Source organism: Lasiodiplodia theobromae (assembly GCF_012971845.1).
Source record: "Lasiodiplodia theobromae strain AM2As chromosome Unknown scaffold_22, whole genome shotgun sequence".
Classification (NCBI taxonomy): domain Eukaryota; kingdom Fungi; phylum Ascomycota; class Dothideomycetes; order Botryosphaeriales; family Botryosphaeriaceae; genus Lasiodiplodia; species Lasiodiplodia theobromae.
This window is the reverse complement of record NW_023336428.1, coordinates 452410-468606: the sequence shown is the minus strand read 5'-3', so window position 1 is coordinate 468606 and position 16197 is coordinate 452410. Positions and strand designations below refer to the sequence as shown.

General features: G+C 55.7%; 6 protein-coding genes across 6 annotated transcripts; 1 reads left to right on the top strand and 5 right to left on the bottom strand.

Moving 5' to 3' along the window:
- Nucleotides 1-627: 627 nt before the first annotated feature.
- On the bottom strand, nt 628-2381 carry LTHEOB_7420 (Longevity-assurance protein; the record flags this gene model as incomplete). Its single annotated transcript, XM_035516785.1, has 4 exons — nt 628-1317; nt 1402-1689; nt 1800-2113; nt 2180-2381. The coding sequence occupies 4 exons, from the start codon at nt 2379-2381 to the stop codon at nt 628-630; spliced, it is 1494 nt and encodes a 497-aa protein (XP_035371391.1).
- A 1016-nt stretch (nt 2382-3397) lies between these two features.
- On the bottom strand, nt 3398-5143 carry LTHEOB_7419 (uncharacterized protein; the record flags this gene model as incomplete). The annotated part of the gene is made up of 1 exon (XM_035516783.1): nt 3398-5143. The coding sequence occupies one exon, from the start codon at nt 5141-5143 to the stop codon at nt 3398-3400; it is 1746 nt and encodes a 581-aa protein (XP_035371390.1).
- A 1456-nt stretch (nt 5144-6599) lies between these two features.
- LTHEOB_7418 (Homeobox domain containing protein) lies at nt 6600-8227 on the bottom strand (the record flags this gene model as incomplete). Its single annotated transcript, XM_035516782.1, has 3 exons — nt 6600-7683; nt 7732-7940; nt 8015-8227. 3 exons carry the CDS (start codon nt 8225-8227, stop codon nt 6600-6602), a joined length of 1506 nt encoding a protein of 501 aa, XP_035371389.1.
- A 2707-nt stretch (nt 8228-10934) lies between these two features.
- LTHEOB_7417 (uncharacterized protein) lies at nt 10935-11884 on the top strand (the record flags this gene model as incomplete). Its single annotated transcript, XM_035516781.1, has 3 exons — nt 10935-11217; nt 11269-11498; nt 11558-11884. The coding sequence occupies 3 exons, from the start codon at nt 10935-10937 to the stop codon at nt 11882-11884; spliced, it is 840 nt and encodes a 279-aa protein (XP_035371388.1).
- A 359-nt stretch (nt 11885-12243) lies between these two features.
- On the bottom strand, nt 12244-13514 carry LTHEOB_7416 (uncharacterized protein; the record flags this gene model as incomplete). Its single annotated transcript, XM_035516780.1, has 2 exons — nt 12244-12400; nt 12463-13514. The coding sequence occupies 2 exons, from the start codon at nt 13512-13514 to the stop codon at nt 12244-12246; spliced, it is 1209 nt and encodes a 402-aa protein (XP_035371387.1).
- A 1532-nt stretch (nt 13515-15046) lies between these two features.
- LTHEOB_7415 (Endothiapepsin precursor protein) lies at nt 15047-15905 on the bottom strand (the record flags this gene model as incomplete). Its single annotated transcript, XM_035516779.1, has 3 exons — nt 15047-15259; nt 15319-15632; nt 15692-15905. The coding sequence occupies 3 exons, from the start codon at nt 15903-15905 to the stop codon at nt 15047-15049; spliced, it is 741 nt and encodes a 246-aa protein (XP_035371386.1).
- Between the last annotated feature and the right edge of the window lie 292 nt (nt 15906-16197).

Sequence of the window (16197 nt, the reverse complement as noted above, 5' to 3'; positions counted from 1 at the left end):
TGCTCTCTCATCACTCCCGCCACCCGCCCCACCATGCACGATTCCGGAAACGATACGCGCAACGGTGAGAAAAACAACAATGTACATCCATTTGAAGAGGTCCTTTGCCGGCATTTGCGTGTCCCGAGATCCATACCTGTCCGTTTTCCTGACCGGCCGTCTTTTACGAAAAGAAAAGAATAATCGATGCTTGCTTCTTTTTGCGATCCCTTTTCCGCTTTTTCCCCCATCTCGAACCCGCCTTTACATCCCAAATGGTCTATCCGGTAACTCAAAACTGCAGGATGACGAGGGGTGCTGGTATCGGGGGGTATTTTCTAGTCAATGCTTCAAGTGCTTTCTCCTGCTTACCTTTTCGAATCCACTGTTTCTTTTCTTCAACACTTCTGACGACGATAAAAAATGACGAAATCCATAGCAGAGGGGCAGCACACAAAAAAACAACCTATATACGCCATCAAGTCTCCCTTTCCTCGCAACGACACCAGAGCGTCATCTTGCAGTCGTACCGGCTTCATGATCTTAAGAGCGAGAGACAAGGCATGCTAGAACGGGCACAGGATCAACCCATTTCCTTCTTCAGCCTTGAGCCGAAATCCGGTTCCGGCCATGGTCGTTACCCGAACTCTAGTCCTTCACCGGCTTCTCGCAGCCAATTCTTCCGAGCAACTCCTTGCGGTCGCTGGATCCGGAAATGCTGATGCCGCTGGCACGACTGCTGCTGCGCTTGTACAGCCTCTCGCTCCTTCTCCTGGTCGGAGTGCCGAAATGCAGGCCCTCGACGCCAACTTCCTCCTCGAGAGGCACCTGGGGAATCGAAAGGGTAGCCGCGCCACTCGTAGGCTTGCCATTCTTGCCGAAGCCGCCCTTCTCGGTATCGACGGACTCGTCCTCATCACCCTCGTCGTCGCTGCGTGTATCGTCGGCGCCCTGGCCGGTCAAGACCTTGTACGCGACCTGGATGATCATCCAGAGCCACACGAGCGTGATGACCTGAAGGCCGCCGAGCAGGCCGAGGAAAGCCCAGCGGATGCGCGAGTTGAAGCACACCGGGCCCTCAGGATCGCGGAAAGGCTGCAAAATCTCGCGCATGATCTGATCACCGCCGTCGGCTGGTGTCATCGGGGAAGCGGGCAGGCGTTCGCCGGAGACGGAATCGTAGCACCCGTAAGGCATCGCCGTTGGGACCGTTGCGTAAATCGACCAGCAGACGGCAATGTACAGGACGTGCCGTGCGATGACCCAGCTGGCGATGAAAACACCAAAGCCGATGTCGCAGGCGGTCTGGAATCCGAGATACTTGAGGAGCTTGGCGCCCTGTGACGGTGGAGAAAAAAAGAATTAACGACTGCGTAACCTTCCCCCCTCGGGACGTCAACCACCGCCGGAATTTCGACTTACCGCCAGGAAGATGTCGACCACATCCATGAGGCACAGAATGACGTTGCCGACCTTGGTCTGGTAGTAGCTGTAGCTCATCGACACGAGCGCGCTCGTGATGATGTGGTGCGTGAACATCTGCCAGTGGTCCTTGCGCCTCTCCTCCATGTTTATCACGAGGATCTGCTGCAGCCAGAAGGCGAACTGCAGCAGGTAGTAGCCCTTCATCAGGCCGCTCATCTCGCGCGTCGGGAAGTTATTCCAGATTTCATAGAGGTCGAGCCAGTACGACGAGTTGTAGTTGATGTACTGCGGGTTGCACAAAACGGTTAGCCCCAATTCAGCAAAGCGTGGCAGCCACCGCCCCAGGATGGCGGGCGCACGGTGATGGCGCCCGTAAAACGAAAACAATGTCTCACCATGCCCAGCGACCAAAAGATGGAGCAATAGACCAGCAGCCAGCCCTGCTCGGCGAAGCGGACCGTCGCCTTCTTCTTCTGGATGCCGCCCAGACGTGCCAACGGCTTCAGCACGTAGTCCATCGTGGCAGCACGCAGCGCCGTGAAGACAATGATGCCGAAGAAGACGAACGGGAAATCATCCCAGCCCTGCGTGTACTTGCCGCTGGCCGCATCGTAGTAGGACAGCTCGAAAAACTTGCGGGTGGTAGGGCGAGCGCGAGGGAAACAGGCGTGGGTGAGGGCGAGCAGGATCAACAGATTGACGGAGAGGCCTGTGATGGGGGGGATGTCGTCAGCTGAAAGTATTACACCAGGACTCAAAGAGACGGAGACCGTACCGATCTGATGCGCCTCGAGCCAGGCACAGAAGGTGCCAGCCAGACTGTCATCGCGAGCCTTCTTCCTGCGAACCTTGACCAGATGGGTGCTGCCATCGCCAGAGAGGAATTGGGCCTTGGGCGCAAGGGTCGGGACGCCGTTGGAATTCTTGTCCAGCAGGACACGGGTTTCCGTCGCAGGCGAGGCGGCGGCGTGCTCCATGACGGGCGAAGCTATATCACGACCGCAGGGTGCGGCCTGAGGGATGGCGGGGAGCGAGAGAGGGGTAGGTTTTGTTGAGGGAAGCTCGAAATAAGCAGACCCGCACTGGCAAAGCGCAGAGCTGCGGTTTTGTAGTTTGAGTGGGGAGCTCGCTGTTTCAAGTCGAGGCGGTGTACCTGGCCTGAACGGGGATTGTGAAGCGCTCGCTGAGAGCAGATCTCGAGGTCAATGGGCAGGCAACGAGCGGGATGGGCGTGCGCAAGGAAGCTTGAGCGTGCGGACGCCGGTGAGGACTCGGGCGGCGTTGCGGGGAAGCTCTGGCACTCGAGAGCACTCGTCGGCGGTGGACTGAGATGCGCTCAAAATTGGGCGCCGTGGGAAATCTGCAAGGCCGCGGAGCCAGCATCTCTCAAGGGTCCGTCTGCAGCCAATCTGCTGCCTCACAACTACCCTCGTGCACCGCGCCACGCCCAAAATGCAGTAGGCGCGGCGTGCGCGCGTCGATCCGCACAGTTTTCCGCGTTTTGGTCACTGCGGTTGCGCCAACTGTGCTCTACACGAGGCAGATCTCCGCCCGCCGTCTCGAGTCCGTGTGACCTGGCCAGGCCTCACACCCGCTGCCAGTCAAAGCTCAAAAACGTCACAACGCGTCCATTTGCTCTCGAAGCAGCCCTGGCATTGTTCAAGCAGTCGAAAAAGGAATGTGTATCTACAGTCTAGCTGCTCTGCCGCGGCGCACACTATTCACCCGCCCGTCCGCGCGCTACTGACCGCCACCTCCTTTCCCGCCATTCTCCCAAAGGGTATCAAAAATCAAGGAAACATGCAAAACGAACGCCAATCGCGCGCTGCCAAGGAGAATTCCCGCGCGTGAAACCACCCGCTAATCCGAATGTCGATCAAAATCCCGCTCCAAAACTTTTATCCTGTACAAGCTGTCTTCCATCTCTTGCTTGTCTTTAGAAATACAGAAAGGTACACAAACGATCGTAACTCGTGAGGGATATACAAAGAAATTAGGCGGCGTAGGCCGGTGGTGCTTCCTCCTCGTCGCGACGGTCCCAGAAACCGGTCATCGGGTCGGTGCTACTCCTCCCTTGACGGGCCTCGCGCTCCTTTTCGTCGCGCACCTTGCGCGCGATCTCATTCGCCATCTTCATCATCCACGCCTGCTCCAGGATGCCGCCCGACGTCGCGGCCTCACTGTACGGAAGCGCCGAGCCTTGGAGTCGAACGTTGGCAGATGCAGACGGGTTGTACGAGTGCGCGAAAGGCGCCTTGACGTCTCTCGGGAAAGACCGGAGCGGAAGCGAAGATGCAGCCGAGTGCTGCGTCTGTGGGCGAGAAAATGATGGAGCGTTTGCGGTAGATGAGCATTCGTGCTCACTCTCCTGGATCTTCGACAGCGCCGCTGCGGACGGGACAGTAGCTGGCGCTGGCGATTTTTCGATACTGTTTTTACGAGTGCGTCGGCCGGACTCGCGCGGGGGCGTAGTCGGGGGCGTCATGAGATCCTCCTCTCTTTCCTCAGGGATGACCGACGAGCCCTCCGAAGCCTCCACACTCGGCTCTGGCGTGGTGATGTCGCTACCAACGCTCTCTGCGTCTGCGCCATCCTTGTCGCGGCGCAGGTTCACCACTCTCCTCTTCCTCTTCCTCTGTGCGTGCGCACGAGACCTGCTGCCTCCCAGACCCAAACCAGAGTATGTAGAGGTCGAGCTCGCAAGAGTTGGCCGTGAGAGAGTGCTTCCGTTGTCTGTGCCATCAGAGACGCTGGCCGTGCTCGGCGAGGTGACGCCGGAAGAGGAATGGACGCGCGAAAGGGTCGACGAGGTGAGTGGATGGAATGTGTGTGCACCTGATGTCTCGGCCCGATCCGCGCTGCTTGCCCAAGCACGGAAAACTGTGTCACGAATCGAGGGGGTGAAGAGGGAAAGAGTGCGATGGGAATCGTTGAGAGCGCCAAGCCGAAGCAGGTTCTTTTGTGAGAAGGATGCGTGAATCTCAGAGGACGAGTCCAAGGAAAAGGATGAGATTTGGCTGTCGTCAAGCGGGTTGCCGTACAGGTCGACAGGATCCTGGGGAGGGCTTGCGAATGGGTCCACAGGAGCTGGGGTTGCGGTTCCGCTTCGCTTTGCATTGTTGATCATCTCGTCCATTTCCCTGTACTCCGGGGACCACAACCGCAGCGACAAGCGGTGCAGGATTGCGGGGAGATCCTCCATGAACAACACGCGTAATTGTTTCTCAATCTCTTTTTGTAGATAGTCCCGCACGAAAGGTATCGAATCGAAGGTGGAAGACACTTTGAGAGACTCAAGGGGGTCATTCCTGAATACTAGAGTGAGGCCTTTGTGGCGGGAGAAGACGAGGATGACGAATCCCGAGAGACGAATATCGGAGAGGGTGATTTGTAGAGGAATCGTCAGGCCGGCGGCGGCAGCGAGAGGTTGTGGTGATGCGAAATTCGGCTTTGTCGACAGGTAGGTGTTCAAAGGATTCGCCTGCACGCGCGTCTTCAGGGTAAGGAAAGCGTCGCCCGAGTAGGTCATCTTGAAGATGCCGCGGAAACGGTCCTCGGCCAGATCGCCAATCTCGAGAATCTCCAATTCCGGCGGAACGGCTCCGAGGTTGAGCTCGGTGACGATGATGTCGTCGACGATGATGGGCGGCTTCGGCGACTTATTCAACGCGGCCGTCAGCATCTCGCGGGCACGCGAGGTGTCCGCGATGAGCGGCGACCAGTTGAAGTTGAAAGCCATGGTGGTCGCGGAGGAAGGGACGGCGGCGCGAAGATTTCAAGGGTCTCGCGCGTCGGAGGCCGGTGCGCAGATGACGAAAGGTCTGGTGGACGAGGTCGCGTGCCGGGTTTGTCGGAGCTATGTCGTCAACTGGACATGGGAGGCGTTTTATGCACGACAGCACTCGGGGCCTGGGCAGATAATATAGCTAGGGCTGAGCTTTGTCGGGGACGGTGGGCCGTATGACGGGGAAGATGGGGAAGGAGAGGTTGTGGTGTGACGGCAAGACGATGCGCGCGCGGAGAGATGGCAAAAGGATTTCTCATTCTCGTCAGAGCCGGGGCCCACCGCACCGCTCCCGAATCCCGCCGGCCGCAGCGCCCTGCGTCATCGCGCTAAGACACGCCAGTAAATTGCAGTCACTGCCTCATCCATGATAACTCTTCTCCCTATAGGGGTCCCGCATGAATAGACTCCAAGCTAGTTGCCCCTCTGGGGATGGTGAGTCAACCGGCTGCTGATTTGTTCACGCCTGCTTCGCCGTTCCCAAGACCCCCGACCCCACACCGTCCGTCCTTCTGGGGCTTCTGGGGCTTCCAACGCCAACGAAGCATCCGCGCCAACTTCGACTTGAGACGGATCCGCTGACTCGAAACGAAACTCAGGAAGTTGATCATCGTCAAAGCTCGCTGCTGACAGCGGCAATGCTTGCTCACCCGGATCTCGAATGGGCGCCGCGCCGCCTCTTCTCCGCACTTGCCGGCATCACTAGCGCTGATGCAGTGGGCCTCCACCGTGGAAAAACATACTTCTTGCCGATAGCGGCGATGCCAGGCGCGCAGGAGGGAGATGGAAGGGTGCAACACCTCGTTCTTGGAGATAACGCACGCAACGGCCAATTGGCCCAGGCCTTCGACAACGGCAGTTTTAGCAGTTCTCACATGATGCCCTGTCAGGATACCGTTGCTGAAGGAGATTGTCAGGCATGGCCTCAGCGCTCAGGTCACAGCGTCGAGCCGGCATGCGGAAGAGCTTTAGCACCCGGTGGCCCGCGCTTGGGGCCCTGTGCCAGCAAAGCACGGATGAAAATCGGTCTGAGACGAGTCTGGCCGGACATCAATCCCCAAGGCAGGAAGAAGCCGGACGATGTTCATCAGGAACGCTTACACATTCCATTGCAGGACTCCTCAATTACCTCCAACACTAACCCTAAGTACGATAGAGAGCGTGCAAGTCCCTTTCCAATCCGGGGTATCCAACGCCAGCGAAGCACAGATGAACGACCTGAGACGAGACCCACCAGCACCAAAATCAAGGCAGACGTATGCTCAAGAATGTAATAGCAAAGACTCATGAGCGAGTCTCTATGCAATCAATGCGTCAAATGCACCACAGCCAACTCCGGGGAATCTTGAAACTAACAGCATTTTGAAACAAAAGATGAGCAAAAATGGCCTCAGCGGTCCAACAAAGCATCTCAGCCGAAAGCCTTGAGAGCCGCTCGTGTGCAGAGAACGGTCGTCACACAGGACAAGAGGCCCATACCGATCACCGCCGCCGTAAGTTGAGCAATGCTTCCGACCCTGAAAGAGACAGTCTGCTCCATCAGCGGCGCGCGGGTAGCATCCGATGCCGAATTATCAGGATCATGCTGGAGAAGCGGTTCTTCCACGGACGACGGAGTAGCTTCGGCAGGTGTGTTGTCAAGCTCGGTGCTGTCGATCTCTGCTGTTTCCGCATTGGTCGGTACCCCATCGGATTGTGGAAGTTTCCGTCGTGTTGAGGAGTCATCGGTCCCGACCTTGAGTGGTGCCCCAAGTGGCCCCCCAAGTGGTGCCTCAAGTGGTGCTTCTTGAAGCCTGGCGCTTCTCTTCCGATCTGGGAAGGCCTTCTGAAGCCAGCGATGCGCAACGTTCAAAGCACTAACCGTGCTCTTGAAGTCTACGGGCGGCCGTTGTTCGAGGTTTACCCAATCAATCCTTTGTAACATGAGTCCGGCGGTTTCGAAAGCTTGGGGAAGCCCCCTCGCCAGCTTTTCGATGTGGTCCTGGGTCACCGGATTGAAGCCAAGGGCAAAACACAACGTCAGGTCCGCACCACTTGCCCTCTGCGTCAAGACCATCTTGTTGTCGTCCTTCTTCGATCTTTTCTCCTTGAGAGGCGCCAATTCAATTTGCCGGTCGTGCTTCTTGAGTCTGTCGTGCGGGAAGCAGGGATTCTGCCGCCTATACTGCTTCTCGTTGATCTTGGAACTCAGCTTCCACAAACTGAACGGCTTGTCTCCATTCTCATTGAGACACTCTTTGAGTGACTCAATCATGGCGGTAGTAAAAGACCTGTGACCCGGGCCTGCTGTCATTCGATTGTGCCCACTTGCGGCAAGTAGCTGGTAAGCTCTTCCAGTGTCTTGTGCGCCTTTGGTGACGTTGCTTGCGTAGCACGTGTCAAGGATCGCAAGGGTATCGGCCTCTGTGCTTTTTAGGAACAAGCTCTCTGCCACGTTCCAGCTTGCGCACTGGTCGGCATAGCCAGCTCCTGGTGCGCCTTCCGGGGCATTTCTTCTACGCATCCGTTAGCAGAAGATCCAACTTCGAAGCGAATCGACATACGCATAAAATTCGAGCTCACCACTATCCTGGTTGAAACCAGCGTGACCGGTGTAATATATGATCAAGAGGTTGTTTGGGCCGTCAAAGTGTTTCAAGAATCCAGTGATCTCGTGGATAAGCTGGTGTTGCGGTGCCGATTCCTCATTCAATGAAACAGTCACTGTGATATAGTGAAAGTCATCGCGGAAGACACTGGTCAATCTCTCCACCTGTAAAATGTAATGTAAGCATATGTTCACATACTACTGGTCACAGGGGGTGCTATTCCAGCTACAATACTAACCTCTTCGCCAGTACTGAGATCGTCAAGATGGTCCGCCCACTTGACAATAAGGACGGCTACTTGAGCGTAGCCTTTCGGCAAGTCCATGTTCCTGCATATCGCTTCGTTCCACTGCCTTTGCAGCTTTTCGTCCGCCTCAGGTTTTGGTGCCAATGGAGTATTTGTCGAAGGTGCTACAGCCTCGAGAGCTGAAGCACGTCGTTGCGATCCCATAGGTCGGGCGTCTGATTGTCGGCGGGCCGCGGCCGGAGTTGCATTAGCGGCCGTGGCCATTGAGACGGGAGAACTTCTTCTGTTGATCATGATTTGTGGAAAAAGGACAGGGCTAGAAGGTTTCTGCACGCAAGTGCATGTACGGGGAAGGCTGGGCGGTCTTGTGCTAGACAAACGACATTTGAGAACGCACGCCCACGTTGTCTGCCAGCAGTTTTATTTGACGCCTTGAGCAGAAGCCGCGCCGGCATCTGCAAGCATCCGGCAGCTATCGGTTTGTGGAGGCGCGGCTAGAGGCTAAGTTTGGAGTCAGGTGCAAGGAGCCATCACGCCCAAGCCTTCTTTGCCTGACCAGCGCTTTTTTTTTGATGGTGGTCGCCTCAAACACGGAAAGACAAGACAGCAAAGGGTCAGTGTCTATTCCTGAATCTGTCGCACACCATCTCTCGCCGGCCTCTGAGCCTCGTCTGCGAGGCATACATTAGGAAGGCGCTGAGCGCGTGCCATTCATTCGCCTATTCCGCCGCGGGGGCTGAGAGAGGCGCAGGCGGCCTCCCACTACGGAACGGCCCCCGCTCACGTCATCTGCGCAGAAAGCAGCCGCAGAACACCTGTGGAGCACAGGCTAGAGGGAAGTGGTCCGAGGGGACTAAGCAAAAAGCAACTGTGGTGAACCTACGCCCCCACCACCCCCGCACTCAAAAGCAAACCGAAGGAGCCTGGTTGCACACCGATTGCGCCTGCTCATCAGCATTGCTGCCTGCTTTGTCACAGGCCAATCAGCGCAGACCCCGGCCAACCACATTCACAAGCAACCACCAGCTCATTCCTGTGCGGCTGCGTCGCATTCTGCTACGCAACCATCATGTGTGAGTAAGCATCTGCAAAGCAAATCTTCTACACACGCGAATGGTTGCGCACCATGTTAGGCTAGCCTTCTATGAGATTCACATGAAAGATACTGAACTGTTTGAAGCGGGCGGTCAACATCGACTTTGTTTGTCTACTTGCCCTAGGCTGAAAGCCCAGCCCTTCTATCTGCAGATGGCGCATAGCGCGGATCCGCACGCTCTTTTTCCGCAGCTGAAGAAGCACCTTTCTTCTGCCGTTCCATTCTGCCGAATAGATAAGATATAATAAGTAATCCTGCTCAGCCACTTACAGCCTTCATGTATGGTTGCAACCACGAGACCATGCCTCTTCAAGATACCCACGGGAAGTGCCTGTCGCACACAGACACCTTCACAGAACAAGGCTTGAAGGATTTCCGCCTCGTGGATGGGGCGAAGCTTTGATAGAGTTCCATAGCAGACAAGTTGCGCCTCAGATGAAATGAAGAAAGGCTCCCTGTAGAGCAACGTCACAGCCATCAATAAGCACTCATGGCGTTCTCACCTTAGTTTGTCCTCCGATTTCCCAGAATAACAAACGACCCCATGAAGGCGCACGTAGAGACAATGCAACCGCAAGGAACCATCCACGTGAAGCGGTGTCGACAGTCGTGTCCGTGGCGTGTTTTCAGCCTCATCGGCGAGCCTTACATATTATAAAGAGGAGAGCTAGCTCCCATAAGGCTGGTCCAAGAGCCTGCCCCATCCAAACCTGAAATCAAAGCAGCCAAAGAAGCGAGCCTGATTCTCGTCCATTCACGAAATTCGCGCAAACACGGGGGAATCTGCCTTGCAAAGCCAAAGATCGACGCCTTCCACGTCCAGATCAGAGATGTCTGACAACGTAGGCAACCGTTCCGAACACGCAAATTCGTCATACCTTACAGTATTGGACGGCTAACCCTACCTGAATGTATCAGGAGAGCGACGGCCCGCAAAAGTCCCATGCAGTGACGTGGGAAACCCAGAAGGTACGTGCAAATGTGTATTTTGATGATTGTGATATTCTATACTGAATGATTATAGGATGTGAAACCAGAGTTCGACGATAAAGACTTTGTACTGATGGGCACGGGTCCAAAAAAGAAGCCGACCAAATTCAAAGTCCAAGGGCGCCGGTGGAACAAAGATAAGAAAGGATACGAGTATCAGCTCGTGAAGGAGAAAGAAACGACGGTTTACAGCGAGCTGCAGGGCAAGGATGAAGTTGATTGGTTTCCCGAGAGGAAGCTGGACGCAGCTTAGCCTAGCCCTGCCTTGTGGCGCAATACTCAGATTGTATACCGTTACATCCATGATCCTGGTTAGTTTACACATGCACAACCGGTCAGGTGCCATAAGATGGAACCCCTCAGCCGAGACTAAAGGAGGGCGGCTGGTAGTTAGTCTTTATCAGTAGGCACAGCCTCAGCTGCTGAGGGTAATCAGAACCTTTTTGGCCTTGCTCTGTTCCTCCCCTCAATGTTTCAGAATGGCCAACGAAACCAATCGGGCGGGTGTTTTGTCGGACGTTGAGCCCAGACGATCATCTGCCACCGTCACCGCTGGCGACTGTATCGTGAACATGGATGGATACAGTCGTCCTCAGAGCCGAACCAACACTTTGGTAAACGAAAAAGGTAGGGAGATCACAACTCTTAATTTAGAACGTAATATTGAGTCGCATGTAGGCCAGCAGCTTGACGAACCGGCTTTACCCGAGTTAGAGCTGATTCATCATCAAAGTAAGCTAAACCAGGCTCTTCATGGCGTTTCTGTGCCTCGTAAGTAGCCTCGCTAAGCCTTTCACAGTCGAGGACCACCCAGAGGGATATCCTATGCTTGCAGCTTTCCAATCGAGTGACCCCGCCTTCAGCATCTACCGCAATTTCGAATACTTGCACTCTCGTGTGCTTTTAGACCTACAATTTGAGCTTTCGGAATTAGAACAAGAACTCCGTTCTAAAGATGATGACGACGCTGAGTGCGACATCGGGCAAAGGCGGCTTATATCGAGGAGACGAGACGATGTTGAGGCAAGAAAAGAAGTGCAAGAGGACCAGGACACTAGAACTCGACGACAAATCCTGACTGAGATCCGGCAGAAATTGGTGGAATATGGTCAGTCACCCCCGTTATGATTTGTCTTTGAATATTAACAGAATTGTGCAGATGAGGTCCTTATTAAAGCCCGAGAGACCGCGACATTCCAGCGCCCAAACAAACGTGACTACAAGAGCGTCACAACATGGTTCATGAACTGGAAACCGTTGGTCCAGAGAGAGTGGATCTCTCTACAGCACCAAGAGGACATGCTCACCCTTCGCCAAGGCAGAGAATGGGCAGGATTCGATGGTTTCATTGAAAACATGTTGACTAAATTTGACTGCAAGCTTCTCAGAGTAAGTGAAGTCTCTCCAGAAAATACCAGTTTGGTCGCTGATACGGGTTTGGCTTGCAGCGGATATTCCAGCCACGTCTCTTGTCGAACAAAACAAAGGACAAACACCTCCACTACTACGACGCTAAAAGAGTCGAATCGTTTGTCGCCCTTATCATCACTATTGTCATATTCATTCTCCTAGTCTTGCCTGTGGTCCTCATGTACGAACTGACCAGCTTCGGGGACCGCCAATCGACTTTCAGAGCGATTGGAGTGCTTGTGGTGTTTACCCTTCTCTTTTCAGCAGCCATGTCCCTGCTGACAAAGGCCAAACGTCATGAGCTGTTTGGTGCGTCTGCTGCCTACTGCGCTGTGCTGGTGGTTTTCATTTCAAACTTCAACTGATAGAGTGACGGCCTGACTACGCGTGGATTCCTGTTGCCTAAGAGCCTGATCTCGTGAACCTTGATTTTTTTTTCAAACGGCCTCGTCCCCAAAGCCTGAGTTTTGTTCCTTACCGGACGCCGGATTTTCATGGTGGACATTTTAACTTTTATTTGGAAATTACTTGTCATACTTCAATTCTGATCTTGGCTTCTATGCACAGATTAGCAAAGATTAACGGTTGTCATCAGCAAGTCTTTTTTACCTTTTCGTACGCTATGCTGGGGTATATGCGGCGAGCTGGAACTAGAAGACGTTGATGTCCGTACTTGCAATCGTCTGTACAAACCTGGCTGTGCACTCAAGCACTCTGACGAAACCTACGACTCTTCGGTGGGCTTTCTCCAATAGATCATCTGACCGGCGAGAGCGTGCTCGTGGAGATCGAACTCTGGTAACGCCACCACCTCTCTACCCTGTGCGAGGAACTCCTCAGCAGCCTGGATGCACCTTCTGGTGCGTTCATCGACGTCCCCGCTGCTCAAACGCGTCAGTCCCGATCTGGCCGCCGTTCATCCGGACTAGAGGATCCGACTTACCTATACCGTACCTGGCTCTTTGCCAAGTCGAGCATGGCCAGGACATCATTCCCAATGTAAATGGCCGGGTCCTTGCCCGCCAAGAAGTCCTCCAGCATTATGAAGCTCGGCATGAACGGCGCAAAGATGAGGCTATCGGGCTCGATGAACTGCGCCGCGCCCTCCTGCCTGCTGCCATCCGTGCTTCTCAGCCCCTTCACAACAGTGATCCCCAGCTCTTCGAAGATTTCCTCGTCCAACGTATTGAAAACTGGGTCTTCAGCATACATTTTTACCTCCTCCCCAGCAGCAGCCGACTCAGACAGCATCCCGACGATGTCCAAAAAGCACACAAGCTGCCACATGCTCCGCACACCCGCGGCGATGTTGTCGACGCTCAAACTACCCAGCCCAATGCACACCGCATTCCGGATCTTCCTCTTTCCTCCACCGCCCTTGTCGTCCTCTCCCCCTCCCTTCTCTCCCGCCTCACCCGCTGCCTTCTCAACACTCTCAACCGCCCCCGCTCCAACCACCCCAGCCCTCTCCAAAACCTCCTCAATTCCCCTCCTGCACGCACACTCGGCCCACCGCTCCCGGAATTTGACCAACCGGTCCATCAGCCACTCCTTGCTCGCGCCAGGCATGAGCTTGGCGGGGCCGGCCGGCTCGTGCGCGGCGCGCAGCCCGGCGGGGCTGAGCCCGCTGTATCCACCTCCACGCATACCCTTTTTGTTGTTCTTGCGGTTGCGGTGCTGCTGGCTCTTGGTCGTGCTGATGAGGGTCCAGCCGTCAGCGAGGGGGATGGTGGTGCGCTTGGGCGGGGCGGTATTGGTGGTGGTGTTGGGGCGGCGGTGGTGGGTGGCGGGAGAAGAAGAGGGAGGAGATGTGGAGATCGCCGATTTGGTGGAGGCGGTGGGGTTGTCGTCGTCGTCAGTGGTGGCAGCCGTGGGGTTTGTCTGGTGGGTGGCTGTTGTGGACGCTGAGGTTGTGGTGGTGGTGGTGCTCGTTGCCGTGGGGCTCGAAGTGCGTCCGGTGTCGAGGTCGTCCGTGTCGGTGGTCTTGTGCGGCATTGTAGTCATAGAGGAAACCAGGGCGTAGATCCAACGCGCGGAGGGGTTCGAAAATGCGCGTTTGTGTGTGTGTGCGTGGGGGAAAACCGGGCAAAGAGGCGGTGGATGTCTTGGATGCTACCTTCCCTGCGGGCTTACGCAGGATAAGAGGGTACGTGCGGCCTACGTGCGGCCCCCCGGGGTGCCCGGTCGAATTCTCTTTATCTTTTGAATCCCCACGATGGTCCGGCCCCACGAAAGAAAGTGGAGTAGCAATTATAACGAACAAGTAGATGACGGGGGCCAAGGTAGTGGGTACTTTGTTGGACGATATTGCCTCGCAACGAGGCCAAAAACGGACCCCTCCCCGGTCCCGCAAAGGGGAAAGAGAAAGAGAATAGAAAGACCCTTGCCGTAGTGAGAGCGTCCGGTAAGACGGGAACCCGGACCTCGGAGTGTTGTTCGCCTTCACCAAGGCAGATCGCGTCAGGGCGGGGATGTCCGACGTTTTGTGCTACGCGTTGCTGGAAGTCCAAAGGTGGAAACCAGCTTGGTTGCCGTTGCTTGTCTCAGATGCCGGCGTCCTTGCTATGCTCGAAACGTCCTGTCTCGTTTCCTGCACGACCAATTGATTTCCTTTCCGAAGGCTCGCGGCGTGTTTGAAGGCGCGCTGGCGGTTTTCTAGCGTTTCTCGAAAGTTTAATTTCAGGCCGCCTGTCGCGCTTTTCTCGCCGCAGATGCGGGGTGACCGGGAGAGGGAGAGAAAGGAACGCGTGCCGCAGCACTTTTTTTTCCCGCTCACGCGACAGCTCACGGACGGGCGGATTCGAAATATTTCGACAGGCAGTGAGGATTGGAGATCGCGGAAAGAAAGGGCGGCGCCGGCGAGGAAGCGCCGAACGCCGCTTGCCAGCCGGCGTGCCGTCGTGCATGTGCTTTTGGGAACCGTCCGATTTCGTGGCCCATGACGTAGCCCGACGCGCTTGGTGGTACCTTGTCTCACCGCCGCACTGGGTCTCGCGATTCGTGTCTGACCGCCGCGACCCCTGATGGACATGACTCTCATTGAAGAGTCCGCTTGACCACCGCGTGAGAGACGTTGCAAAAGCTAAATTTGAAGGATGTTTTGCTAATTGAACGTAAAACATGTTGTGATTGGAAAGCGGAAGCCATATCCGCTATATATATTAACGAGATGTTGATGATATCTCTGACGCCTGCTGCTCTGTGCCGGCCGATATGAAAACCGTTCCGCGTTAACGTCGCATCCTTTGCAAAACCAGAACCCTGACGCCCGTCTTGCAGCATATATACAGTTTGAGCCGGGTATTTTCAAGCGTACCGGAAACGGCAGCTCGTCGCCAAACATAAAAGGAAAAAATAACGAGAAATAGGCCATCGGATGGAGATGAGGTATCAAATCTTGCAATCGGGGCGCCCACCCGGTATTCTCTTTCTTTCTTCCACCACCCAAATCCACTAAACAATAAAGGGAATGTACTATGTTCCCCACATTTCTGACAGGTCCGGCCCTAGAATGGTGGAGAAGGCATTTACAGCATCAGGAACGCGCACAGAAGCGCTCCAAATGTCGGGAGTGCTGTCGCCAAGGGATTCGTATGGAATAGAGAGTTCGCGGCGCTCAGACCGGACGCGGTGAAGACGGTGTCGAAGGTGATGTGGGCATCGGGGCTCGTAGTATTGACGCAGTTCGTTTCGTTAACCTCGGCAACGTCGTGCGGCTCCGCAAACGTGATGTCGACGCACTAGATTTCTCTGTTAGAAAGTTGCCAAATCGGACTGGTGGCAATGGCAATCCACTTACACTGTACAGCGCGGCGCCGTGCTGCGCAATCTCGACAACCTGGATCGTCGCGTTGTCGCCCACGTTCACGCTGACGTTCGCAGGCAGCGGCACTTGCAAGAGACAGATGGATCCGGGGTACATGTTGTTGGAGGGCCCACTGATCGAGAAGACGGGTATCATGTTGTGCGACATGTTGAGGGGCTCGGTTCCCAGGCCCAGGTTGACGTACAGGAGCGCCGTCTTGTGCCCGGAAAACCAGCCGGGCTGGAAACCAACGGCGCCGCCGGTCACAGGCCATTTGGTGCGGTTGGTGCTCGTGGGCATACCGCCGCCTGGACAGGAAGTCAGCGATGAGGTGACAATGGGGGTTGCGCGCGTGGCGAGTACTGACATGGATACATCCACTGCATGCCGTAGGGGAAACCGATGGTTCCGTTTTCGCCATAATCGATTCCTATCGATCCGGTGGGAATAGAGCCGTCTTGATTGGTACCGTTGGTGTGCAGGTTGTTTCCTCTCCAGCCGGGGTAGGTGATGACGACGTGGGCGGCGACGAGGCTGCTCCACCACAGCGCCGCGATGGCGATAAGCGGTGTCCGCAGCATGGCGACGGTTGAGGGGTACGGGAGGAGAAGAGGCGTTTCAGGCGGGCGGTCCGCAAGGCGGGATCCGGGAAGCAGGCAGCTGAAAAGCAGGCAGGCGGACGGGCGGCGTTTAGACAGTGCAGAGCTGCGAAGAAGTAAGAAAGCTGGGCGCCCGCGTCTTAATGGCGACGGCGCGTGTGCAACAAGCTTTGCGCATCGATTTGCAGCGGCGAGGCCCTGGCCCCGGCGCCATTGGGAGCGCTGCACGCTGTTCTGCAGCTGTCAGCACGGCGCAGCTGAGCAAAGCGGAGCA